The sequence below is a fragment of the Hetaerina americana genome, unplaced genomic scaffold, assembly GCF_022747635.1.
Source record: "Hetaerina americana unplaced genomic scaffold, ioHetAmer1.1.p SCAF_34, whole genome shotgun sequence".
Classification (NCBI taxonomy): Eukaryota; Metazoa; Arthropoda; class Insecta; order Odonata; family Calopterygidae; genus Hetaerina; species Hetaerina americana.
This window is the reverse complement of record NW_027286919.1, coordinates 2639801-2667370: the sequence shown is the minus strand read 5'-3', so window position 1 is coordinate 2667370 and position 27570 is coordinate 2639801. Positions and strand designations below refer to the sequence as shown.

The following is a 27570-nucleotide window of genomic DNA, read 5'->3' as shown; positions in this document are numbered from 1 at the left end:
AGAATTAGGTGCATAAACCTGAGTACACTGTAATATTGCCCAGGGCCATAATTATCGGAACCGATAACAAGTGAAAAAAAGCGATGCGGAAAATTATAATTCTTGATCTCATAAATTAGTTTAATTTTACCATATATTGAAAATTAGCAAGTAATTCTTAACACCGATAGGTAAGAAAATATCCTGGATAACAAAGTCCAGGCAAAAACCGATGCTTGCCAAATACAAGAAAATGAAGAATAAGTGTCGAAAGTAAACCTACCCCTAGAATCCTCGATATTCTTAGTGAAATGGAAAATTAAAAAAATACCCCAACTGATACTTAATCAACCAATGCCAGCGATCCAAATTCCAGATGCTTGGAAGTTCTCGAAAAAGATACCGAAGTTAAGTATCCTGGGTATATATGGGCACTTGTAGCCTGAAATGGACCAAGCAGGAGAAAGAATCTGAAAGTTAGCTCACCCCTTGTCGACCTCCTCGGCTGCCCTCCTGGTCAAAGGAGGCTCGAGCGCGGCCCCCACGGAGCTGCTGCCCCGCCTCCCCGGCCCCCCCGCACCCCCCTCCCCCGACGACGCATCCTGCCCGATGAGCAGCTCCGTCCTCCCGTTCTGGAAGGGGCTCCCCCGGCCCAGCAAGCCCTCCACCCCCGCCCCTCCCCCCTCCTCCTCTTCCTCCTCCTCCTCCTCGTCCTCCTCCTCCTCCTCGTCCTCCTCCTCCTCCGCACCGCCCGCCTCCGCCTCGTCCCCCGACGACAGCGTCTGCTTCAGCTCGATCTCCTCGGGCGGCGCCTCGTCCGCCAGAAGCGCCGTCGCCGCCCCGCCGTGGCCGTTGGTCAGCACCTTGTCCGGGTGGTGGGCGGGGGATTTGACGCCGGCCGGAGCCCCGCCGGGGGTGCGGCTCGCGATCTGAGCGCCCTGCGCGGCGGCCCCCGTCGTCGGGGCGACCGCGGAGGCCGCGGTGGGCTGGCCCGCGGCGGAGGTGCTGTTGGTGACCGGGTACTCCGGGATGGAGGTGACGTAAATGGGGCTGCTCTCGATGAAGCCGTTCAGTTCCTGCTGGCCCTCCGTCGATGGCGTCTGGTTCAGCTGGGGAGAGAGAGCAATGGAGGGTGGTCGGGTCATAGTTCAATTTAACTCCGTGGGTATGCCCCCGTTGGGGAAAACAGACAGTTAAAATGCAGGCATCTCCCGCAGTTTCATTGAATTCAGAAAGTTCATCGATACATGCCTCACGTCTAATCTCAATTATTAGATTGCTATTGATATTTTAGTACCCTGCAAGCCACCGTTAGGGTGTGTGGCGGGGGGTTAATACACACCAGACTAATTTTGACCCGAATACCCCCACGGCGGTGGGACAACGTTCTTCTGATCACTTAGCGTTCGTGGAAAAAATGACATCTTAAATCAATCTGTCCTACTCTTGATCTCTATAATTTTATGGACATGATCCCTCCTACCGTAGTACGATGGGTGTAATAATAAATTTTCAACATCACAGCTCAAGAGACATCCTTCCAATTTATGGAAAATTTAATCTGTAATTTAACCTTCGCACTGTGATTCTTTCTTTTCGTGACTGGGGAACAAATGAGGTCGACATTTTGCACTCGAGCAAGTACGGTGAATCAATCGAGTATTCGCCAATTGCAACCTACGCCCGTTACCATTGGTCAAAATCTGTCCTTTTCATTCGAGATATTAACACCAGGGTTGAAGCGTGTACGTCGCCTCCAAGACATTTTAGATTTCAGCCATTAATTAGATCATTCTTTATTTTTCATTCCATACACGAGACTGTGTATGCTTTGCCCTCCCAGAAGTGAGGGCAGAAACGTACGTCGATACGACGCACCTTCAGGAATTCGACAAACCTCTCAGACGCGGGACAAAGACAGCCTGTGGTTGGCAAACCTATGGCATTCGTGCCAAAAGTGGCACGCAGAGCTGGGAGAGTGTTACGAGTAATTCCACGGTGATAACCCGATGGATTGGCACGCAAGTCAATGGTATACTCTTATTACGTACGTAAACCTTGTCACTCTTTCGCCAAAAGGTTCGCCACCCCTGGCCTAGTTAACCCCCACTCTTTTCCCGATGACCGCAAAATTCCCACTATTTTGGAATGGTTAAAATACCCCGCTAACCGAGAGGACGCAGGTTCGAGTCCCGCCATGGGGTCGTGTTTCGGGTCCAGAGAAATATTATGATAAACTTGCTGTGGAATTTTATTTCCAGGTTCACACCGTGAACCAGAGGGATATGTCGACAGGAAAAAAATGTCCCTCAGTAGATTAAAACAGAGTGAAGACCCTAGGGTCCATTCGCGAAGTATTAAGCAGCCCAGTCGATTCGATCGTATTCAAAGAGCCGGCGCGCAGATCGATCAGCCTATTGAGTCGACTTGAGTTTATCCCATCGGGACCCCATTCGATTAGATATTCAGGCGTATAAATCCCCAGGAGGGTTACAAAGTCGCGATGGTTTCTTTTTCTTAATAAAACTTACGATATTTCTAGAATGTATTTGCCCAAAGTAGAAATAGAGTTGCAGTATGGTTACAGTTTATTTACGATACAAATTTTGGTTCGGAGAGGTCACGAAAAACATTCCATAGCTCTGCTAAAACAGCAGAGGCCCAGGAGTTCTAATGAAAACAATAAATAGAGGTAAGTTTGCTATAGTCTTACTGGAATATGCAGAGTAACAGTAATGATAATGAATACAAAAGTGTTTTAAAAGGTATATGAAATACTGTAGACAGAAGGCGAAATTTTGTGCACAGCTGACTGTTATTAAAATAGTAGTAACGTTTATGTATCAGCAGGTGATGTGTATATCACAATGATACAAATTTTATCGAGTTCATTATTTAATTAAAAAAAAAAGAAAAATATCTCATGAACCAAAATCACCCGAGACCACTCCTCCCCAACTTAGCGCTTTCAAAAATACAAAAGCACATCCCATCCATGTCAGCCCTACCGTGCGAGTAATTAAAAGGGAACAGGCTCACTCGGACTTCCACCGTTCCTGAACTAAAATGTTTTTCAGCAACACAATAATATTCCATAGTTCACTCGACCTTCTACCAGTCGCCGTGTAGGTCCACAAGAATGAAAGTTATAATAATTTTATTGAAAAATATGAATATAAATTTTAAATATTTGAAAATAAAAATGTGTGAACATACACATATACATGTGGTGTGCTGCTTCCGTGGGCAGTCCATATAACTATTTTAATGTTGCAATGTTGCAATTTCTCTCTTAAAAGAGCTACCTTCGAACGCTGTGACCAAATCTAGAGCAGCCAAGCCACTGATGTGGCGAAATCCTCCAGACGAATCCTCCCTCCTAAATGCTACAAATTAGTTCATCAAAACTCTTCCTCCGGGGTTTCCCTGTATCTTCATGTTGTTCTGCGGGAATGTTGTCTACCCTCACGGCTTTTTTAAAAATCTGAATTCCCTTTCTCTCGCCATTTTAATTCCACCATCTCGCCATTAAGTATTCCAGGACCTAAATATCCACGTCATATTCTCTTTTTATGTCTTACCTCGCTGGCCAAATAAATGTCTTTATCTTACAGGGTTCGTCCGGAAAATAAGTGTACTGAGCTCAGGAAAAAAAATTATTACACTTTTAAATATCTTAAGCTAATATTCCTCAAAATAGGACCCTTGTGAGTCGATACACTTGTTCCAGCGGCGTTCCCATTCCTGGAACGCTCCCGTGAAGGCATCATCGGGAACCTCTCGAAGACTCGTCGTCGACCTCTTCTCTGCCCTCCACGAACATCTTGTGCCACCGAAAGATCATGTTTCTGGACGTGGCTGACTCCCCGTAAGCCTGGTTAATCATACCGACAGTTTCGGTAGACGATTTCCCAAGCTTTACCGCAAATTTGATGGAATAACGCTGCTCCAAAAACTTCGGCATCGCGTTCCGTGACGTGGGTCGAGCGTGGAGGTTCGCGTTAACAGAGCTCCTCACTACACCACAGCTCAGAGCCGACTGCCTTTTTCAGCGTCGCTTGCCAACATACCCCCCTCCAATCGCAGCCCGTCAGAGCGGTGCTGGGCGCGCCTGGAGCGGCGCGCCCAGCTCAGGAGTCAGTACACTTATTTTCCGGACGAGCCCTGTATGTGGGGTCCTCATGAAGCTGGATCAAGTGCCGAATTGAATCGCGTGCAGCGTAGAGGAGCTAGATTTGTAAAACGTTGTAAGGATAAACTTAGTAGGGTATCAAATATATTAGAGGAGCTGGGCTGGAAATCACTCACGGAGGGAATGTTAAATTACAGATTAAGTCTCTTGCATATGAATTGGAAGGATGTCTCTTTAGCAGTGATGCTGAAAATGTATTATTACCCCCATCGTACTACGCTAGAAGAAAGAAGATAATGTCTATATAATTAGAGGGGTTAAGTTTGGAATTGGTAGATTTAAGATGCTATTTTTTCCACGAACGGTAAGGGATCAAAATGAAATTATACGACCACGGTAGGAGTATAAATATTCGGGGCAAAAATAGCCCTGTTTGCATTCACCCCCTGCCACACACTATAGCCGCGGCTTGCGGGAAACTAAAAAAAAACACACTGAGATTACGGTACAATCTTCCTTCACTCTCAATTGACCCTGACCTTTACGCCACGTTTGGTATTATCACATTAAGTAGGTACCTATTTATTCATGGGTAGATACACAAACTATTTTTCAGAGTAATGCTTGAGGTCACCACTGAAAGTGGGTTTATTTTTTAGGTGCTATCCAAATCGGAATCAAAAATTATTTTCGTTGCCAAAAACTACATTTCCAAAGCAATAGCCGGGAGCATATTGCTAGTGTTTGCCAACTTTTTCACCTCTGTCGATAAGTACGGTGAACGTTTTGTAATATCCACTACCAATGCATATTATGCGTTTAAAATCATTTGAAAGTTTCTCTGCTTCCTAGTCTTACAATATTTACTCGCTTAATGTGGCATATGGGAATATCCGCCGATCACCGCTTCAATCGGTCGTGCCCTGTTTCAATCCTTCCCGCGGATCGAATACTTAATCGGCCCGCTACGGAATCCATTTGACGGCTTGAAAACTCCCGAGCAGCAACACCGGCCCATCGGCTCGATTGCGGCGCCAAGCCGAGCCCGTTGTCTCGAACCGATCGGCCCAGAAACGCCCGCCCCAGGCCTGAAAATTTTCCTTGAACGATGATGCCAATTACCGGGCAATTACCGCTCCACTACGTCTAATGATAGACTTCAGTTCTCACTGCGCAACAAATGAAATATTTAAAGAATAACGCCGATGTATACTATTCGGCTCGGAAACAAATCGCAGTGTAATGTCCGGTAAAATACACCTAAGCTCATCGAAAATTTCTTCATTTTCGATTCTTATTCCAACGTATTCCATAGTTTTATGAATAATTGGAATCTAATTCCATTTCTCTCTGTGAATTAAAATATTAGCCGATACTTCATCTGTGATGATTGTTTAAGCCCTTCGGGGCTTGAGCTATTTGTTTAGTTTTGACGGGATAATTTGTTAAATTATGCTTCAGTAACCAGGGAAATAATTTCAAGTCCTCATTTTTTTATTGGATTGCAAAATCGCCGTTTTGAAGGCGTTTTTGGAATTGTTATTTCTTTCGTATTGGGTGGTGACTCGTCCTTCTGTGGCTGTGGCCGGCAGTTAAGTCATCCTACGACATACGTAGTAGATTCAATGTCGTGACGTGGATGAGAAGTTGAAGCGACATTCGATGGATACGCGAGACGAGGACGCTTTCGTGACATTTGACCCTCGTGCGTATCAAGCCCTGCATGGTCCGACACTTGTCGCGGTAAGTAACCACTTCGGTTTAATTAATATGTAAACATTCGGGCGAACTTGGGGTTCGCAAGAGACATGGCGGGCGAAAAGAAATGAACACGCGTGCCTTTCATAAAGCTCGCTGCGATGCCCAACCTAGGTTTTATCTTTGTCGACAGCTTCCTGCATGAGAGATGATCGAGGTACTTTCAAGTGGATGGAACCATTCTCCAAGGCGAAGTCGCATTTATCTTATTTCATCCACATTACCTAACCTGGCACTTGGCGTGGGGTCGTAGTAATTACTCATCTAGGGTAATACAGGGATCCTTTGAGAAGATCGTCGCCCTCCAACCACGGAGTATCACCTGTGAAATATTGCCTATGAATTCTTTTTCATTTATTTTAGCACCCTGAAAGCCAACGCTAGGGTTTGTGGCAGGGAATGAATACACATCAGAATAATTTTACCCGAACATGAGCCTACCGTGGTCGGTTATTTTGATCCCTTATTGTTCGTGGAAAAGTTTACATCTTAAATGTATCTGTTCAACTCTTAATCTCTCTAAATTTATTGACTTGATCTCTCCTACCGTAGTACGATGGGGGTAATAACGCATTTTCAGCATCACTGCTTAAGAAACCTCCTTCCAATTCATACGCAAGAGATTAAATATGTAATTTAACCTTCCTTAATTTAATTTTAGAGGCAGGTTTAATCCGTTAATATAATATTTATAAATCCCCAATAATCCTGTGCTACCCAATGAAATCACAAACTGCCTCATCAGCCCTTTCCACATCCCGAAAGAAAAATATCTCATGAACCAAAATCACCCGAGACCACTCCTCCCCAACTTAGCGCCTTCAAAAATACAAAAGCACATCCCATCCATGTCAGCCCTACCGTGCGAATAATTAAAAGGGAACAGGCTCACTTGGCCTTCCACCGTTCCTGAACTAAAATGTTTTTCAGCAACACAATAATATTCCATAGTTCACTCGACCTTCTACCAGCCGCCGTGTAGGTCCACAAGAATGAAAGTTATAATAATTTTATTGAAAAATATGAATATAAATTTTAAATATTTGAAAATAAAAATGTGTGAACATACACATATACATGTGGTGTGCTGCTTCCGTGGGCAGTCCATATAACTATTTTAATGTTGCAATGTTGCAATTTCTCTCTTAAAAGAGCTACCTTCGAACGCTGTGACCAAATCTAGAGCAGCCAAGCCACTGATGTGGCGAAATCCTCCAGACGAATCCTCCCTCCTAAATGCTACAAATTAGTTCATCAAAACTCTTCCTCCGGGGTTTCCCTGTATCTTCATGTTGTTCTGCGGGAATGTTGTCTACCCTCACGGCTTTTTTAAAAATCTGAATTCCCTTTCTCTCGCCATTTTAATTCCACCATCTCGCCATCAAGTATTCCAGGACCTAAATATCCACGTCATATTCTCTTTTTATGTCTTACCTCGCTGGCCAAATAAATTTCTTTATCATATAGTACCTCCATATATACCTTTCAACTCTGTTGAATCTTTTCTGGTTCAATCAATGGTTACTCTTACTCCTCATAGATCTTTCAGCTTCCGTTGTAGAGCACGTAGTAGTTGTAGTTTTTAGGGGAGGCGACCGACAGCTAAGGTCATTTGCGCCATTAGGGGATGGACAGGAAAGGATGAAGGGTGGAGAGAAACCCGTCGTCGGCATTAGCCTACTCTTTACGAAAGGCGCCAAGGGGTCCGCAGCTTAACGTCCCATCCGACGGACGCCGTACTCACTCAAAGTGCCCTCCACAAAGCACCTCAAGTAGGGATCGAGATACCTCTGAAAAATATTCAACACCGCCGGGATTTGAACCCGCGCCCTCAGGGTGGGAAGCCAGTACGTTAGCCCCCGCACCATTGTAGAGCACGTGTTCTTCGCTCTTCCTTTGCTTACTCTCTCTATCCAAGCACTGCGTGTACCACTTCGCTTTTTTGCCACATTAGTTACTCGCCTTAGTTTATTGTATATATCTTCTACTTAAATCTGTATTTTTATTTCTTCTCTCGTCTATCTTTCTAATAATTTCGTCCGTAATTCATGGTTTATTTCTCTATTTCATATCTAGTGTTCCTATAGTTTCGTTAGTGTCTTTCTATATCCCATTTTTATTTGCTCCCATTTTCTTCTATTGTATTTGTTTCCCTTTCTTCACTCAATTTTTTCTCTGCAGCCTCCTGGTACTCCTTTCTAATTGTTCCTGTTAATACTGCTATGTTTAAATTCTTCAGCCGCCTTCCCTCTTTTATTTTCTTGGCCTGACATTACCCTTTGTTAGCCATACATTAATCTGAATCCGCATTCGTTACCGGGAAACTGCTGGTATTAATCTCGCCGTTTCTAAATTCGTGCCTAACTATAACATAGTCCTACTGATAACATTCTGAATTCGTAGGCATTTCCCATGCGTGACTAATCGTAACACCATATCAAATGTATCTATGCCTTTTCTGGGGTTATATTTCACCCCTCTCTCTCCTGCAGAATCCTATTACTTTCTTCCCGCGGTCGTTCCTTGTTCATAAACCGTAGTCCCCCACCTCACCACCATATCTTCCTTCGCCTACCTTCCTATTTCAATCTCCCATCGCTATAAAATGTTTTCCTTCCGTAAAAATTCGCAATCATATTCTCTTATTGATTTCCACATTTTTCGGGCTGCGTCCGCGTATGTCGTTTAAATGCACAACAGTTTCGCCAGCTATCCTGCTGGCGTCCTCAGGTCTCCTTGACCTGAGGACGCCAGCAGGATAGCTGGCGAAACTGTTGTGCATTTAAACGACATACGCGGACGCAGCCCAAAAAATGTGGAAATCACCTACTCATCGCCGCGGAAACCTGCGAACGAACATATTCTATTGCATCTATTGCATCGTATGCCTTGTAGACGTCTACCTCCCTGTGATTGCTTGGTGGTATGCAGACCGTAATGATGACTAATTTCGTTGACTCAGCTTTTATTTTTACTAATAATATTCAATTAGTCACTCGCTTGTTGTATGTTTCCTACGCCTCGTCCTTCCTTTTTCTTTAATACTCATGCCACTTTCGCTGCGGCTCTCTTTTCCTCCGAGGCGGATCACTCTAGCGGATCTATCGTTCCAGCAATCCCCCTTATCCATCCATCTAAATTCGCATTGCACTTAAATATCTATATTTCCTCTCTCCTTGTCACGCTTTAAAAATGTCGAATTTCCCTACTCTCAACGTCATGCTGACATTCCTAGTCCTTATTTTAACTGCTTCATTACCCTTCTCTGTCTTCTGTGCTGCTGCTGTCGATTTCTGCCTGTAAGGTTTTCCTGGGACGACGACCGCGGAAGCCTTGCCTCTTCCGCTGCCGGGCGGCCAGGTCCCGTAGTGGCCAGGACTCAGTTTCTCTATACTGTTCCCATCAAAAATGTCTTGGGAATAATAAATGACCTGGTTTCCCCGGTTGCCTTCCTCAATAGCGTTTTTAGCGCGACGCCATCACTTACTGGCCGCCCGTCTGGGGTCAGACGCCTTTGCAGCCGCCTCACTGAGGAACAGACACTGCGTGGACTACCTTTCGTCTGGCTCCTAACCTTCGACCTATCTGGCATGGGTGACCCTACCAGGAGCAATTATTATTACTCCCGCTATAGCATAGCTCTAGGGGTCATCTGAACGCAGAAGCCCTTCAAGCCCTTCAAGCACGTTAAGGTTCAGACCATGGGAGGATAAAACCTATGAAATACCTCGTTTTTGTGAGATTTCCTTCACCTTTAGAATGGTCGGCAGATAGGAGTCGTTATTGATTCCGGTGGAATCCTTCGCTTCACCCGTTTGCTTTTCTCGCATTTATTATATGCTTCGTGAAAGAAGATCGGCCACTGCCCACGTCGATTGCAAGATCAATTACGACCTTGACATTATTATTCATCATCACCAGTATTTCAATCCTGGGATTGGTTTACTCCAGCCACTTTATTCTATTCTATTTGACTGTAAGTCTGCATATAGTATTCTAGGGAGAAAATAATGTGATAGTTTCCCGTTGCCTTCCGCATCGCAGTACTACGGCCGGTACAGTGCACTTCACTCCCGACCGCAGCTGATGCCGGGCCGACCCACTCGGTCTGCGCCACCAATGCCTAATGGTGAAACTGCTGCCGTTCACCATGAGTGCAGGGGTAGCTTTTTGGTAAGAGTATATTCTTCTTGTTGCCTCGTTCCGAAAAACCATTAATACATTTATACGGAGTTGAAAAATTTTTGCCTGTCACGGAAATCAAACCAGAGACCTTCAGCACCACAGGCAGACACGCCGTTTCTGATCTACCCCCGCACCCCTTTTTTATTATTATCGCCCACGAAATGACGACGACACCTTAAATTCATTCAAATTACATTCAAACTGCTGCAAAATTCAACTGCATGTCTATATAGGTCGACATCAAATTTGTTATCCACACCTAATCCACATTTAGATGCGCTTCACAACCCCAAGACCCACTCTACTCTACAGAAGACCTTAAATATTCTAGTATTTAAAGTTATTTTTCATTTTGTCCTAATATTTTTCATTTCGCCGTCAAAAGAACGTAAAAAGCTATCTGCACTATTGGCATATATCAACCCGTGCCGCGTATGAATTTAGGATATATCCGTATTTTGAAAATTTTTCAAGCAACTTTTTCCGCGTGAGCCAACATAGTAGGTGGAATTCCGTGCAAGACACCATCTCGAATTCCTCCGAAATTTTAGGGCGAAGCGGCACGGTTGACCTTTGAAGGACCGTCTGTCCGGCCCTGCTTTCCACGAGGGGGGGGGAGGCGGGCTGGGGGAAGGGCGGGGCCACGGCCCCCCGTCGTCCCCGACCGTCGGAAAAATCTCCCCCGTCGTAATTTGAGGGCCAAAGGGTGCCGCGGGGGCCGGGGGGGCGTCGCGGCCACGTCCAAGTGAAGTGGGGGGGGGGGGCAAGTGTGCGCGCTTCTGGACAGCGTCTCTGTCGTTTCCGAGAACTGGAGCTTTTGGCGGGGGGAGGGGGGGGTGTCGTGGACACTCGAGAGCAGACCCCAGAGCGCGCGTCTCTGGGAAACACGAAGGAAGCATGCCGGCGTCGAGGGGGCGTGGGCCGAACGAATGGAGGGGGAAGTAGATAGTCAGGCGTCGGGCGAACAAAACAGTCACTCCCACAGTGGTTGGCGTGTTATCCGTTGAACGAGACCAGGAACGCCGTCCGTGTTTAGTTCGGCGTAGCGACGGGGATGCGAGAGTGAAAATCTGGTCCGGCTGAGGCAGTCGTGTGGGGGGGGTCCAGTCTCCCTCCCCCTTCATACGACTGCCGGGTTGGGCAGTAACACTTGAACGATGTCCATTTAGGGGATCGAGATGGTGCGGGGGCTAACGTACTGGCTTCCCACCCTGAGGGCGCGGGTTCAAATCCCAGCGGTGTTGAATATTTTTCAGAGGTATCTCGATCCCTACTTGAGGTGCTTTGTGGAGGGCAATTTGAGTGAGTACGCCGTCCGTCGGATGGAACGTTAAACTGCGGACCCCTTGGCGCCTTTCGTAAAGAGCAGGCTAGTAGCCGGGTTTCTCTCCACCCTTCATCCTTTCCTGTCTATCCCCTATGGCGCAAATGACCTTAGCCGTCGGTCGCCTCCCCTAAAAACTACTACCACGATGTCCATTTATGTAGACACGTACCTGCCACTTCTCCGCCTACGCTACGTGGGACGGGAGGGTATGCAGGATTTCCGCGAGGGGGAGGATGTGACCCTGGGGCGGAATACTCAAAATTTGTGGTCGGCAACATTGTTAGATGATATCAGAGGGTCATTCATCGAGTAAGGGGACAAATGGCTACATGGTTTGTATGAAAAGTATCAGGAAATGTTTCGGGAAAATAGGTTTTTTTATAATTTCAGATATTGATGCAATGTCTCAAAATTCTTCATAGTACTTCTTCCCTTGAGCGTCGATACTCATTTGCCCTTTTGGCTTTCCCACGACTTAAAGGCTCCCTGGAAAGTGGATTCCGGATAATGGTGCGCGTGCGGGCTTCTTTGGCAGCACTTAGGGTCAAACCATGGTGGTGTACTTTCACTTTTGGGAATAGGAAACAGCCTGTTGGTGTCAAATTGGGACTGTAAGGGGATTGGGGAATCGTCGCGATGACGTTTCAGAAGGTCATCGCAAGCAGACACACTCGACATTGCTCTTTGGGTCGTCCGTCCAAAGACCTTTGGAAGGACGAGTGTAGTACGTGAGACCTTCCACATCGCCATATTTGCTGTGATATAATGGTGTCTACACTGTCACTCTCTCATCATCGTCAATGATACGATCTGCGATCAATCGCACGCACTTAATGGACATGGACATGGTCTGAACTAAGCACTTCACGCAAAAACGTCATGAAAAAATTGTTAACGATACTTTTTATGCAAACCTTGTATAACTCATAAACTGTTTATTGGATTCTTACATAATTGGGGCCATTATCCGACAAAATAGCATTCAATATGTAGGTATGGACTTTCCCCATCTTTCTTGTAGCTTCCTAATGCCTTAGGAAAAGAATTCTTTCGATTATCGCCGAATCTCCCTTTGCACCGCCACCTTGACTTCCTCGTTGTTGGCAAATCTTTTTCTACGTAAGGCATCGTTGAGCGGTTATCCAAGACGGTAAAAATCAGGCGGGGTGAGGTCCGGACTGAATGAAGGATGAGGTAAGACCTGCCAAACCAATTCTTGAAGCTGACCACGGGTCAGCTGGACCTTATGAGGGTGGGCGTTGTCGTGTTGGAAAATGATTCGTTTTGCCAAGATTTATTTTCACTTATCTTCAAGGAAATCGCGGTAGGCTGCACCCTGTGAGTCCCGAAAGATGTTCAGCATCACTTTACCCGCGGAGGGTCGAACTCTGGTTTTTTTTTACGAATGGTAAGTGATCAGAATAACATTGTACGACCGCGGCAGGGTCATATTTGGGTCAAAATTAGTCTGGTGTGCATTCACCCCCTGCCACACACCCTAGCGGCGGTTTGTAGGGTACCAAAAATATGAAAAAATTTCAATATTTTAAAATTTTATCATTTCGTCGATCGACATAACTTTGTATAGCGATAGATAAATTCGGAAGGGATTCGTCGGCCTTCCTTGAACCTGGTACAGTGCTTTCGGCATGTGGAGACCGACAGTTGAATTCAGCACGCATATACACAAGGTGGCACCCTTCAAACTCCTCCTCTTTTGGGATAGGCCAAGGAAAAAATCCCGATTTGCTGACGCATAGACATTTTTGTAATGTTGGTAATAGCCGAAAAGCCTTGATTTTTAAGCGTTGATCCGTTTTTCTGCATTCCAATGTATTACTGCCAGGTTTTATTGATTTTAAAACTCCCTCACTCTTAACGAACTTTCATTTGTGCGCTGCCGTCGTTACGCCCGCACACAATAATGAACGAATACTGCTTCTCACCGTTCAAATGTCGAATCTTTGGCGTCATCCAAGTGTGTGTCCTCTTTGGATAAGCAAGCGGGAGGAAGGTGAGATGGGGGGGGGATCGAGATGGTGCGGGGGCTAGCGTACTGGCTTCCCACCCAGAGGGCCCGGGTTCAAATCCCGGCGGTGTTGAATATTTTTCAGAGGTATCTCGATCCCTGCTTGAGGTGCTTTGTGGAGGGCACTTTGAGTGAGTACGCCGTCCGTCGGATGGGACGTTAAGCCGCGGACCCCTTGGCGCCTTTCGTAAAGAGTAGGCTAATGCCGACGCCGGGTTTCTCTCCACCCTTCATCCTTTCCTATCCATCCCCTATGGCGCAAATGACCTCAGCTGTCGGTCGCCTCCCCTCAAAACTACTACTAGGTGAGATGGAGGGCGGGAGGAGGAAGGCGGGCGAAGGACTACTTGACCGCCTCAAGGACGAGGGATACTGGCACTCGCGGAAATGAGTCACGCAAGGGGCAAGTCTTCTTCAGATGTTCACCGGTTCTTTGGGCGTTCAAAGCACCTAATTGTTCGCGACAGTGCAACGATTAATATGTCCGATGGATAATAAGCGTTTAAGTAAACTACGTTTTTCGTTCACATTTGTATTCATATATATTAAAACGTTGTTAGTCCCTTGTATTTAGTTAAAATATGAGGAGAAAAACTGGAACATCAAAATAACCCAAATGTGTTTTATTTTAAGTGGTAAAAGTTGGTAATGATTTTTATTTATTTTATTTATACAGCCTGCAAGCCACCGCTAGGATGTGTGGTAGGGGGTGAATACACACCCCACCAATTTTGGCCCGAATATTTTTCCCCAACCACGGTCTGACAATGTTATTCTGTTCCCTTATAGTTTGTGGAAAAAATGGCATCTTAATCAATAAATTCTGATTTTAATGTCTCCAAAATTACTGACATGATCTTGCCTACCGCAGTACGATGGGGTATTAACTTTTTTCAATATGATCCTGCTAAAGAGATGTCCTTCCAATTTATACGCAAGAGATTTAATATGTAATTTAACCTTCGCTCCGTGAGTGATTCCCAGCCTAGCTCCTCTGATATTTTGGATACGCTGCTAAGTTTATCATAGCAACATTTTACGAATCTAGCTCCTCTACGCTGCATGCGATCCAATTCGGTAATTAATTCAACTTCGTGAGGATCCCAAATGATGGTAAACCATCTGTTCACTAGTCGCCATCTTTGCTACTAGCGCTATCTAACGGATGAAAGAGAAAACAGTGCATGTGCAGGTGTACCAACAAAACTGCTTGAGCTGCTCTTTCATATGATACATAATTTATAATTGTAATTTAAATGTAATAAATACTGCAAAGTATTAAAACCCCGCTATTCAATTGAACCACCCTGTACTATACGTACATTGGGCGTCTTTTGTAAGCGGAGGGTTGGGGCGGCTGTGAGCCATCCTGACTCCCCACCAGAGGGGGGTGGGGCAATAATCGACCTTGACCTTCGGCCTTCTTTCCTTGGCCGTCCCTCAAACAGTCCTTCCTCTACCGATACACCCCTTCTCCCGAGCACGATCCCAATACGCCGAGTTCTCACCATGACAACCACCTGGCCTCCTGCTCTGAGGAAATGGGGTTGGCATTCGCTTGCTCATACTTATGTGAGAGGTGAAAGGAAAATGCGGGGCACTCGGGAATCATAGCCTGAAAGCCTAAATACATGATATACTCGTATCAGTCCATTCGACGAGCAATCGCCTCATCGTACATCATTTTATGTTCAATAGAATCCACGATATCAAAAGCGACATAGCGAAAATTCTGGACAACTTTCCTTTATCGATTATTTTCAAAATTGAATTATTTAATCCTTGATCAATTACAAGAATAGGTATCAAAAGCAGAGTAAACATTACTATGACAACAATGGAGTATTTACCGCCCGTTGTCATTCAGACGAAAACAAATCACAGCGCATGTGCGAAATCAGAAAAGGAAAAATTAGTGAGAGGTAGAAAATTTCAAGAAATATAAGGTTTCTGTAAAAAGTATCGGTAAAAATGTTTTCCTGACGTGTTTGCGCAAAGTGCTGAATTCAGACGGTGTATGTTAAGGGTGTCCATGATGGCAGATCGTATTGGTATTGATGACAGCGCACACCATTATCACTGAAAATTTGGCGATTTCAAATATCTTCGCAAGCTAAACTCGTCCTCCCGAAGGTCTTTGGACGGACGACTAAGAGCAGAATCGAGAGTCTGCTTGCGAAGACCTTCTGCAGCGGCATCGTGACGATTCCCCACCCCCCAGGATACCAACTTGGTACCAACAATCTATTTACACGTACTATTCCTTACTGAAGTGAAAACCTCGTCCCCTCAAAGTGCACCTCCATGGGACCCCGAGGTGCCGAGAAAGAAGCTTACACGCGTACCCTTATCCGGAATCCTCATACCAGGGAGCCTTCGAGTCGAGGAAAAGCCGCAAGGGCATATGTGTGTGTCGACGCTCAAAGGATATGCTTTGAAGGATTTCGATGCATTGCAGCGATGTCTAGCGGAATAAATCTATTTTTCCGAAACTTTCCTAGATTATTTTTAGACAAACCACGTAAATTCAAGCAATGTGTCATTGACTGTTTAGCGGTTGTGGTCCCAGAGGAATCCGAGCGGTGCGGGGGGAGCTGGCTGTTGCAGTGGGTGCGTGTTGAGGGCAGGACGCCCTGGGGCATTCAACACGTCAAACGCACGCTATGCAGACGTAAAATCCGCGGGCGCCCCATCATTGCGCGCATTCACGTGCATTTGGCGCCAAGTGCAGATGGCTCGCGAACGAAGCCAATGGATCGTGTCGAATATGGCACACGCCATGCTTGGAACCAGTTTTGATTGACGGAAACGAAAGCATTAATCGCATTCGCCGTGATCACCCCCCCCCGGGACCCGAGCACTTTTGCCGCGCTTCGTGCGGCACCTGTCGAGGTGACGTGTACACTCAAAGCCAGACTTCCCGTCTCCCCGCACATCCGATGAAAGGTTTTCGCTGGATTATATTGTGCAAATGTAAACAAAATGGCACATATGAATTCGACAACTTTCAGTGGCAAAATTGTTAACAAGATCAATAGACGTCACAAATGGAAGGAATTTTAACCTTCATTACCTCACGCTTCCTTTTAGAATGTTCCTAATTTTCCAAGAAAACCCCATCAGCAAAAATATTTTAAATGAACCGATTAAGATACTTTCAGTGGATGTTCCTTCAAAGCTCACGCCACGAATGTGCGCTGTATAGGTTGAGGAACACTTTCCGCGACAAGAGGCGATGGAAAGGAACGTCAATTTGATCAGAGAATGCGTCGGAAGAAACAGGAATGCATTTCCCATCAGGCACACGGATTTTCGGAAACCTTACCATCAGTATTTAATATTTCTATCGAATATTATTATTTAATAATTATAATGGTAACTCGCACTCGGGTGATCCATAGGCGGGTGTGATATTAGAGAAAGACAGCCCACATAGAGGTCGTTCTCATTGACGAGTTTTAACGTCCCAACCGACGGACGGCGTACTCCACTAGAAGTGCTCCTCACGCATGGCTCCCTAGTAGGGATACGCCTCGGAAAGTCTGCCACCGCCAGGAATCGAGCCTAGACCTTCGGGGAGTGAAGCGACCCGTCACACTAAGCCACCGCAAAATGTTCACAGACTCACGACGCGTGAATCCGTCAAGTGAAGCAGTGAGAATGACCGCTTACCGACTCGGATTTTACTCGTGAAAGTACCTGCACTAACACCCGGCCCTTCCCGGCCTCGTCACTCCTGACCCGAAGAAGGCCGCAGCACGGCAGGAGAAACGCCGCAGTGTTCCCTCGGGCCGCGAACCTTCGCAGCGGCAAGGGCGGAGGATTGGTGCACATGTCAAGCAAGAGTCGGCCCCTCTCACTCTGCACTGGGAAAGTGAACCCTCCCGTCCGAATTCCCCCCTCCCCAGCTCCCAGGCCCCAACCCCCAGGCGCCTTCATCGGCGAGAGTGACGCCCCCGTCGCGGAGACGAAAAACGAAAAGAATGCGTTTCGATTCGTCAAAATGAGCGGAGAATTCTTATTTACCGCCCTTCAACACCCTGCGGAGCGAATAAATTAGGGTCGTTTGTGCCATACAGGCAGAGTAGATACGACACCTAATGCCGCGTTGCAACGACTTCCACCGCACCTCGCCTACCTCGCATTCTCTCAACCCTACTCACGCTCCCATACCGCTGGACGTCCGCCCGGGATATATCATTCTTTTATTTTTAGTACCCTGCAAGCCAGTGCCAGGGCGTCTGGCAGGGGATGAATACACAATAGACCAATTCTGACCCGAAAATGTGTACCCCTAACTACCGTTGGACAATGTTATTCTGATCCGTTATCGCTCGTGGAAAAAATGACATCGTAACTCCGTAATCTGTTCGACGCTTGATCTCTCTGATTTTATTCACATGGTCTCGCCTACCGTAGTACGATGAGGGTAATACTACATTTTCAGCATATCACTGCTAAAGAGACTTCCTTCCAATTTATGCAAGAGATTTAATATGTAATTTAACCTTCGCTCCTTGAGTGAATCTCAGCCTAACTGATCTAATATTTTGGGTACTCTACTAACATCATCATAACAACGTTTTACTAAACTAGCTCATCTACGCTTTACGCGATCCAATTCGGCAGTTAATCCAAATTCGTGATCATCCCTTATATTTGCAGCATATTCTAAATGAGGCCTAGCCAGCCAAAGATAATATTTCTCTTTGACCTAAAATACATTATTTTATAATGCAATACTATAATATTACAATATTGTTATAGTGTCAACAGGAATTTTATTCAGCAGGGACGAAAAAACCAGACTCTTATTATGATGGGTCAAATGAAGTGGAAGTGCTGTCACCAGGGTCCTTGTGGGCTGCGAAATTCCCGGCCTTCCTTCCTTATCCATTTCACTTCCCACCTCATTTCCCCAACAAAGGGTGATGATGAAAATAATTGCTTCGCCGACTGTTGATTGACTTTATTAAGTGTGCTGACATTTGCTGTCACGAAGATAAGGATGACATTAGGAAAGGACCGAAATGCATTTTAAGATCAGTAAGAGATCCATGTAAATTCCAAAGAAGAAGAATGCCTGTAACATTGTATGTACGGCATTTCGTCACAGCATCTTGTTCCTTGAAAGTCCCCAAAATTTCGGAGTTGAAGAGGACGCCTCGATAGCTTAACTGGATAAAGCATTCGACCGGACGTTGAGGGATCCGGGTTCGAACCCCGGTCAAAGCGAATGATTTTTCACATTCTGAAATTGTTGCATTGATATCCATTGTAGTTAGAATTAAAGTAAAAAATTAGATGTAGTCTAACAATTCGACTAAGTAAGTGTTCAAGCCGATCTATTAAATACTTTTGGTACAACTGGGTGAAGGTCTCTAGGGTTTCACACTTGGTCAGCTCCTCCATGTCTTAACGATTTCTGGGAAACGTACATAAGCGGGCAAACTTACAAGGAGTGGTCCTTGAATCTCCGCAGACGATGCGCGGGAATCGCACATCGAAACGTCGGAGGAAGGAGACCTTGAGGACCCGACCCGGTGTGGAACACCCCACACGTTTCACTCAGAAGATTTGTCGAGAAAATAACAGATCTTCGTTTAACTCTTTGGGTCTTTACTTATCTAGCGAAGGATGGGCACCCGATATTTTTGTGTGATTTCAATGCGGAAACGAAATTTATCATTGGCACAATTTTTCAATTTCTTTTCGCCGTCTCAATTTCCGCGTGAATTTCTTAATGCGCGAGGGTGGAAACCACTTCCGCTTTTTATTTAATTCGTAGTTTATTGATTGCCAAAGAAAATGCGTCGCTTCGACGGACATTCATTGCAAAGTGGTTGCAGGGAACTAGCCAGAGAGCATGTAGCGTCCTCTACTTGGAATGCAAAGATATTGTCCAGCGATTTAGATCCCGCGCCCTTGAGCGGCGTCATTATAACTTGGAACGCCAATTAGCACCAACAAACTCATTCCAACCGAACACAGCGTGACCTATAATTGGCGAATAAGTGCTCGGCTGGCGGTGCCAGTTCGAAGTTCCGGCCTCGTTGGTCTGGTGAAGGTAGGTCGTGGAATAGCCTGCTCTGTGTGAATGCTTGCAGAATTATTGATGCTGTACGTAACAACAGCGGTAATCCTAGGTTAATGAGTATTGATGGAATGTAGTTTAAGCATTCTTAAACCTGTAAATACTCAACATCATATGTTTTCGCGCAAATATTCTCAATTGCCGGAAAGCGAAAATCGTAGCAGCTAGTTAATGGATGGCTTGGACCATCCTTTGAGGCATCATGTCGACTCAATGGCGTCTGTAACGTTTCCCGTGGGAATTTTGCCAATTTAATCTGGAAGACTTTTAAATTTAATCGGAATCTCAATCGTCCGTCATTAGTAGTTGATGAGCTCTTATGCACTAATTACCAGATATTGCAAAATCATCAGGTGATGTGTGAGAAAAATAACAACCAGCACTTACAGACTGCTCGACACGTGACAGACGTTCAAATTAATCGCCAAAATTCGTACTTCCTCATGAAATGGGTCCGGAGTAAGCTTAAAAGTGTCTGTGCGAGATTTCATTAATATTCGCACACATTTGAAAGGCCAGTTAAATATGCCTCTCCTTGTCGATTTGTTGAAATGAATGACGTAAGCTAACTCATTCGTGAGACCACTATGTATAAAACGTTATGGTGGACATTTTTTGTGAAGGATGCTGATGTGAATATTCCATCCATCAGGTTGTACTTTTATTCCATCACGCAAAGTATTCCATCGAACTGTTTAATATGCAACGTGAAGTAATCGAATGACAACATATTTTGCTGTTGCTTTGTCTTGGTCATTGCGTCACATCCAACGCAACACAAAAACTGAGGAATTTAATCACAATCTTTTTATTCTTGAAGTGGTCGTAAGTGCTTTGTGGTGTTATTGACGCTGCTTCAACTTTCTTTGCCCCGTTTGCCGATCCCTATTCCGTGATAATGAATACCGGAAGTAATTCCGAACTGGAGCACACATTTACATTTTTTATCTTTCCTCGGATATCATAAACCTATCCTGATTATTATAATCGGGCGCTTGATGCTTCCTTGGAAATGTATAGTGAATGGTATTATGTTCACTCTACTCCATCGCACTTCCATCATCTGATTGATTTTCGTGCCTCATTAATGCTGAAACAGTAGAATGCCGGAGAGCGTTTTGTAGCTCTCCTCACACCCTTTCTTTCCTTCACCAAGACAACTCTTAATTTGTTCGAAATCACGGAAACAGATATAATGCTTTCCCTGGGGCACCAGCTCCTTTCGGGTCAAGTTCGCCGTAGACGTTCCGGAGGCCGACTCGCATATCATCTTCAGGGCTTTTGAGTGAAGAAAACGAACGAGTCGGTCATTTAAATGTTGGCGGATATGGAAAGTGGCTAACACAGGTGGAAGAGAGCCGAGGAGAATTTATAGAGCTCGCCATTTTTTTAAACTGAAGAAGGTTTTACTGAATATTCCACTATTTTTGATGACCCAAACAGTTATCAAATTAAAATAAGAAACATATTACGCCTATTCAAGGCACAAAAAGCCAATTGAATCCGATTAAAACCATAAATACACTAATCAACCGGAAGGTCGGTTCGGTAGGTGATACGGTAGTAGGATTCACCCAAGCCTTGAATATATACGGATATCTATGTATCGTGTGAAATTCACATATTTGTTCCTTTCCCTGTAACGGTTATGATCGCCCAGAAATATCTGGTACCTAAAAAATCGCACAGCTTTGGTGGAGCTGAGAGTGCCAAGAGAGGCTCGCCCGGGAATTGAACTCAGTCAGTAGTCCAATGCTCTACCCCGGACTACCGCGGCCCACGTTCAATTTGTTTATCAACCACGATTGAGCATGAGTTCGAATTAACGTCTTTTTACCAAACTTATAATTTACTTGAGCGATTCTGTTTCTGGCAGATTTTCGTTAAAACCCCGCCCCCCGCTTGTCTCATTTCACGAATAGAAGCGCCCTCATATTAAGAGGTGGCTAGGAAATAATTACAAACAAGCACCCGACCTACAAACAATGTTACGTACATGTATTTAATCAGTACTGCACATAAATTGAATCAGTACTGCTCATGAATTTTCCTGAAACCACAAAAAAGGCAAACCACACAGGCCACGCATTGCTGACCCTGTTTGCGATTATCGAAGAGGAACACTTATGAATGTTAGTAAAAATGTAACATTCAATACCTTCAATGGAAGAGAAGAGTGATTTATGTTTGCGCTAGCTTAGTAAAATATTCATATATTTATATACGTATTCTGTACAATAAATACGCGAACTGGTGCAACCTGGCGGCCATGACGCAGACTACAGCGCCGCTACATCTACATCAATACCCTGCAAGCCACCAAAAAGGTGTGTGGCAGGGGGGGGGGTGGTGCGCTATGGTTGCGCTAGCCTGCCCTCTAGCGGCGCTATCTGCCTGAGACCCAATGAGCCGTCTGTGGCTGGCGGATCGTCGAGCTGTGCGTATGGTACCAGTTATGTTAGTTTCAATTGCCCTTGTTTTTACTGTTCGTCGAAAATGGTAATTGACGAAATCACGGAGCAACGAATCAGCATCAAGTTTTTGCTATAGTGCGGTAAAAGTTATCAGGAAATTACTGAAATGTTGACAGCTGTTTACGGTGATAATGCTCTGGAGAAAAATCCGTTTTTAAGTGGATTAAGCGTTTTAAAGATGGCCGACACAAGGCCACGGATGATGCAAGGCGGGGACGACCTTTAATCGCCTGTATTCAAACAACATTGATCGTAGTAGTAGTAGTTTTAAGGGGAGGCGACCGACAGCTAAGGTCATTTGCGCCATAGGGGATGGACAGGAAAGGATGAAGGGTGGAGAGAAACCCGGCTTCGGCATTAGCCTGCTCTTTACGAAAGGCGCCAAGGGGTCCGCAGTTTAACGTCCCATCCGACGGACGGCGTACTCACTCAAAGTGCCCTCCACAAAGCACCTCAAGTAGGGATCGAGATACCTCTGAAAAATATTCAACACCGCCGGGATTTGAACCCGCGCCCTCAGGGTGGGAAGCCAGTACGTTAGCCCCCGCACCATCTCGATCCCCAACATTGATCGTGTGCGGTACCTTGTCCTTATTGATCATCGAAAAACGTTCCGAATGATAGCTGATGAATTGAATCTAGAAAAATCAACAGTGCGAACTATTTCAACCGAACATTTGGGTTTTAAGAAATTGTGTGTAAAAATCGTACACAAGCTGCATTGAGTGTTCGCCAGTTTCTGGCAAAAAATTCAATCACCATCCTTGATCATCCACCTTAATGCCAGATCTCGCCCCCTGCGACTTTGTCCTGTTCCCAAAATGCAAACATTTGATGAGGGGACATCACTGGGAAGATGTGGACACAATAAAGCAAGAACGACGAGAAAACTAAAAAAGCCTAACTGAGGAGGGTGCTTCCAAGGGTGCTTTAAACAGTGGAAAAGAATATGGAATAATTGCAAAGTAACGGATGGAGAGTACTATGAAAAGGGGACAAAATCGATGTGGACTAAACTTTGCAAAATAAAGTTTTTACGGCCTCCGTTCGCGTGTTTATTGGACAGACTTCTATAGCAGAACTGCAGAGCGGTTACAGTTAGTACCTTTTGGAAAATTCAGCTAATAATCCCGCAAACATCAACGACACGCATGAAATGAATCATCGAAGAGTCTTTCCGGTGGCTGTAGACGAACCCGTCGCTGTTTCGAGGGCCCTCGTTATCCAATTGGTCGCCGAAATCGCCGCGCGCGAATGGGATCGCACCCCGGGACGACGTGGGACGAAAACACCCCCCGGCGACGACGCCATTTTTACCTCAGGGCACTCACATTTTCTACCAAAATGAAATCGGAAAGTAATATAACATGGAATTTCATTTATACCTGCATAATAAACAAAAACATTTTTATAAATATAATCACATTTTGAAATCGACCAAAATATTAACGGCAGAGGGGAATGTATTGATTTTCCATCCATGAGGGAATCGAACCCGCGACCTCTCTGGGTTGCAGGCAAGGACGGTAGAACGCCGCCACCTGGGTCGGTGTGTACTGTCCTCGCTCAGGCTCAGGGGAAAAGCGTACGTTTGATTCCTATCCTCGAATAGATTTCACGAACTGGAAGAGCGGAGACCCTTAGTTGCATTTCCATATAATGCTGGAATTTCCCCTTCTCACGTTTCAGTTCTGTCTCCTTTTGGTGGAGGCCTGTCGTATAAATTGCTGTGGTTCATTTTTCTATTCCCTTGGTCCGCATAGCGAATAACTACTATATTCAACAGATTCTGGCGAGATGGAGTGGAAGTTCGTCATTATGATTAAAACGAAATATATGCACTTTTCCCCAGATTTACTTGAAAAGTACAACGTGTTACAAATTAATCTCTGGAAAAGTGCAAATTTTTTTTTCTCATGACAAATAACTAAATTATTCAGTGAATTATCACTTGTTTTGAATTAAATCTTCCTCCGGCGTGCATAGAAGTTTGGAGGCTATTTTGATAGTTTTTTAACGAAAATTATTCCCTTCCTCTTCCATATCCTCCCTCATCATCTACCCGTCCCACTTGGTGCTCGCACCCCCTGCCACACACCTTTTTTGTGGGTCGCGGGCTATTTACGTCGATGCCGAAGACTGATTCTTAGCACTAGTTGCTCGTTAAGGTCAGCAGAACAATCATCAATACTTGGTATTTTACAGTCGTGATGTGGTTTTAAAATTTGAGCGGGGTTGAGACTTGTAGTTCCTTCTTCCACCTAACCCTTACAATACAGACATTACAATGAAGACAATTACATACAACCAAGCCCAAGATGGAGGCAAGTCCACCTAGGTGGGAATCGAACCCGCGACCTCTGGGTTGATAAGCGAGGACGTTACCCCGCCACCACCGGGGCCGGCTCACAGATACGGAGAACGTGACGTGCTGGATGCGTACGAGTTAAAAAAAGAAGTGGGCGAGGCGAGGGGTAGGTGGACCCCTCCGCCCGCCCTCCAACCCTCTCCTCCACCCTCCCGGGTTGGTGAGGAGGCCTTCCCCGAGGGAGGGGAGCGAGGGGGAGGGAGCTGCAAAAACTTCCGAGCATCTGCTTGGATCAACGGTTTTGGAAAACGCGCCCGAGCGGGAAATGAAGGAACTTGGACGACGAAACTCCCGCGATATTTTAAAATTTCGATATGTAAATAAAGAAGACTGGCCGGTTGAATGAACGGCCACCGCCCCTTGAAATAAGGCTCGAGGAGGGGACACGTAACTTGGAGAGAAGCTCAGGATATCACTTTCTCCTAAAAGCTGCTAAAAGAGGGTTACTCCCCTTCGCCGCTCCGTTCTCCAGTAATAACCAATCAATTTTTTTAGAGAATAAATTTGGATTCCCGAATTCCTTCTGAGCCAGCTGCGATAGAAAATCTATTCATAGTTATCTCTGAGTTATTTTCCTAAAATAAATGACAAACGCGGATGGTGCTTATTAATGACAAACTCTATAATGGGAAGAGTTCACCCCAGCCGTACTCTTATATATACTACCGTAGGCCGTAGTTACCGTTCGCTTTGTATATATGACAAACTCTAATTTGATCTTTAGATTCATAGCGCGCGTTTCAACGCTTTGGCGTAAACGTCTCGAGCATGCAATTTAAAATTTGTGTACTGAATGCAATGGATTTATGAGTGGACAGCGTTTGTCATCTTTGTTTGACGCTCGTTTTAGTTCGCACTGTTCCAACAAGTGATTCATATATTTTTTTACTCCGCACAACCTAGTTATCCACTGATTCCCTCCCTCCACCCAACTCTGTTTAATATTCTTTCGTGTTTCGAAGTTTGAATCGAAATTATGGTTTATGACCTACATACTGTTTTACCGTTAGCTTCGCTCAACTGAAAACCCGTGAGGAAATCACTGATCGAGGTTCCAATCCCGAAAGAGTGACTAAACGGCACACGGCAGTTCAACCAGCAGGGACAAGCACGGCATTAAATAATGCTTTCATTTATATTGGACGCAAATGTTTAACTCAAATTTTATTGTCCCGTGCTTACTGATTTTACTTTTATTTGAATATGCGAGAAAGACGTTCCCTGACAACCGATACCTCCATTTTTGCATCTTCACCCCCTACTCCACTCCAAAGATTCGTTTTGCCACTGTTCGCGCCACACCAACGGCTGTAGAAACGTGAAAGTCATTGATGTATCTCTGTCATTGTTTCAAGAAAGATTCTTCCCCGTTTCACTCAACTCTTTATGGCATCATGAAGTAAAGGGAATTCATTAAATCACTCCAGGTAATTCCAAATAATCGACTAACGTTTTCGCCTTCGTAACAGATCGAACCGTCAACGCAGCGGAGATACAAGCATAGTTGTTAATTTTACAAGATAAATAAAATAACTCATTATATTTCAATTAAAATGCTTACGTGCTGCAGCAAATTTTCAAATTTTCCATTTCAATACTTCGTTCCTCTTCCATTTAATAATTCGTCCACGCCTTCAGGGATCTTCCATTAATAAATCCTAAGTTATCGATTTTTTCGCCAGATTTGGTGATTTGCTTCACACCTCTGAGTGGTTCTTTTCCTCTCCAGGTGATTCTTCAGTCTAAAAGGTGGCGATTTAAACTGAATCTAACAAAAATCAACCGGAAAAATGGATTTATCTACATTAGGGAATCATCTTTAAAAATAGTTGCTGCGTAAGAGAAACGGTTTACGAGCAACACATTTGATTGGGTCCTCGCTGGACTCCGTCCGTCCCCAATTCTTTTCCAAGCGTCCATCGAGAGGCCAAGCCCAAATTATTCTCCTCTCCGCTTTCAACATCTCCTTCACCTGTCCGTCCTTATGAACTCCCGAATCCGTCCCCACATTCGCCTACAGTCACCGCCGTGATGCAACGGCAGGCCAGCGTCTTCTATTCTCCGATTTGCCGAAGATTATCATCAATCATTAGATATTTGTTCCTAAGCTTGTGCCGGGATTAGGAATAAAATATTCAAGGATGACATTAGGAATCCGTGAGGATATTATGAAATCACTGATTTCGTCACGAAAAACTCATTCGGTCAGTCTTTCGTGACAAAAATGTCTAAATAAATCACAGTAGCATTCATAGAGATAAAAAACCGATTGCTAAGAGCGGGTGACTATTTGCTCGGATGCAGTGCGATCTATGAGGTATGCCGTAACTTTCGGATATGAACGCGAGAATGCAAAAAAGCGCTTTCTCATTGGGATAACCCTCTTCCCCATTCACTACACATCCGCTCACATACAACAACCTCAGAAAGTATACAGCTAGAGCACAAAAGAATAAAATTGGATTGCCTCGAGCAAATTGATATTCTTCAGCATAACAGGATCCACCCAATGGTCAACGAGTAGTCCCTACGTTGCTTTGACCCACAAACCGCCCCTCCCCACCCATTCCCCTCCCCCCTCTGCCCCCCCCCCGCCACCCTCCAGCCAAAACCCCAGCCGCTCCTTTTCCTCCTTTACCCAATAAATTAAAAATCACAAGAGTACTACATGTTTCCCACTTTCTTTTTCCACCACTATTATATCTTCCTTTTAACCCCAGAATATCTCAAGTTTTCCAAAATTAGATAGTTGTTTTCTTTATAGAGTTTCATGCTATCTTCTCCATTTATGTTCCTCTGGTACCTCATAATTTGATATTCAGCACCAGGTTTCCACCGAGAGTGGTCCATCCGATCCACAAAAGACCACATTCCACGCAAACGCTTTCAGGCACTGATTCCTTGATTGGAATCATATCTTTCAAATCGAGTATAGTTTCAGGCGTGATGTGGTGGAATTCTAAACTTAGTAAAGAACTGATAGAAGCAATTTGCAACTAGATAAGATTCATTGCACGACCGGGTTTCGATGCTTCAAATGGAAAATTTCCTACTGTCCGTTCTCTATCATATCTTTCAAGAAACTGTGGGAGATGCCGCGACAGTAACGTTCGGTCACCCGCCTAATGTGTATTACAATGCAAATGTTTCATAGTGTATAAATCATTCGCCTTGACCGGAATTCGAACCCGGATACCTCGACGTCCGGTCGAATGCTTTAGCCA

The 27570-nt window shown here is 45.0% G+C and overlaps 1 protein-coding gene across 1 annotated transcript in view; it reads right to left on the bottom strand.

Moving 5' to 3' along the window:
• sdt (MAGUK p55 family member stardust) overlaps positions 1–27570 on the bottom strand; it is a 401178-nt gene that overhangs the window by 133983 nt on the left and 239625 nt on the right. Inside the window, exons 5-6 of the mRNA XM_071589207.1 lie at positions 705–1088; positions 466–581 (exon numbers count right to left, since the gene is read on the bottom strand). Of these exons, the coding sequence (XP_071445308.1) occupies positions 466–581; positions 705–1088 (500 nt within the window). The remainder of the gene's footprint in view (positions 1–465; positions 582–704; positions 1089–27570) is intronic.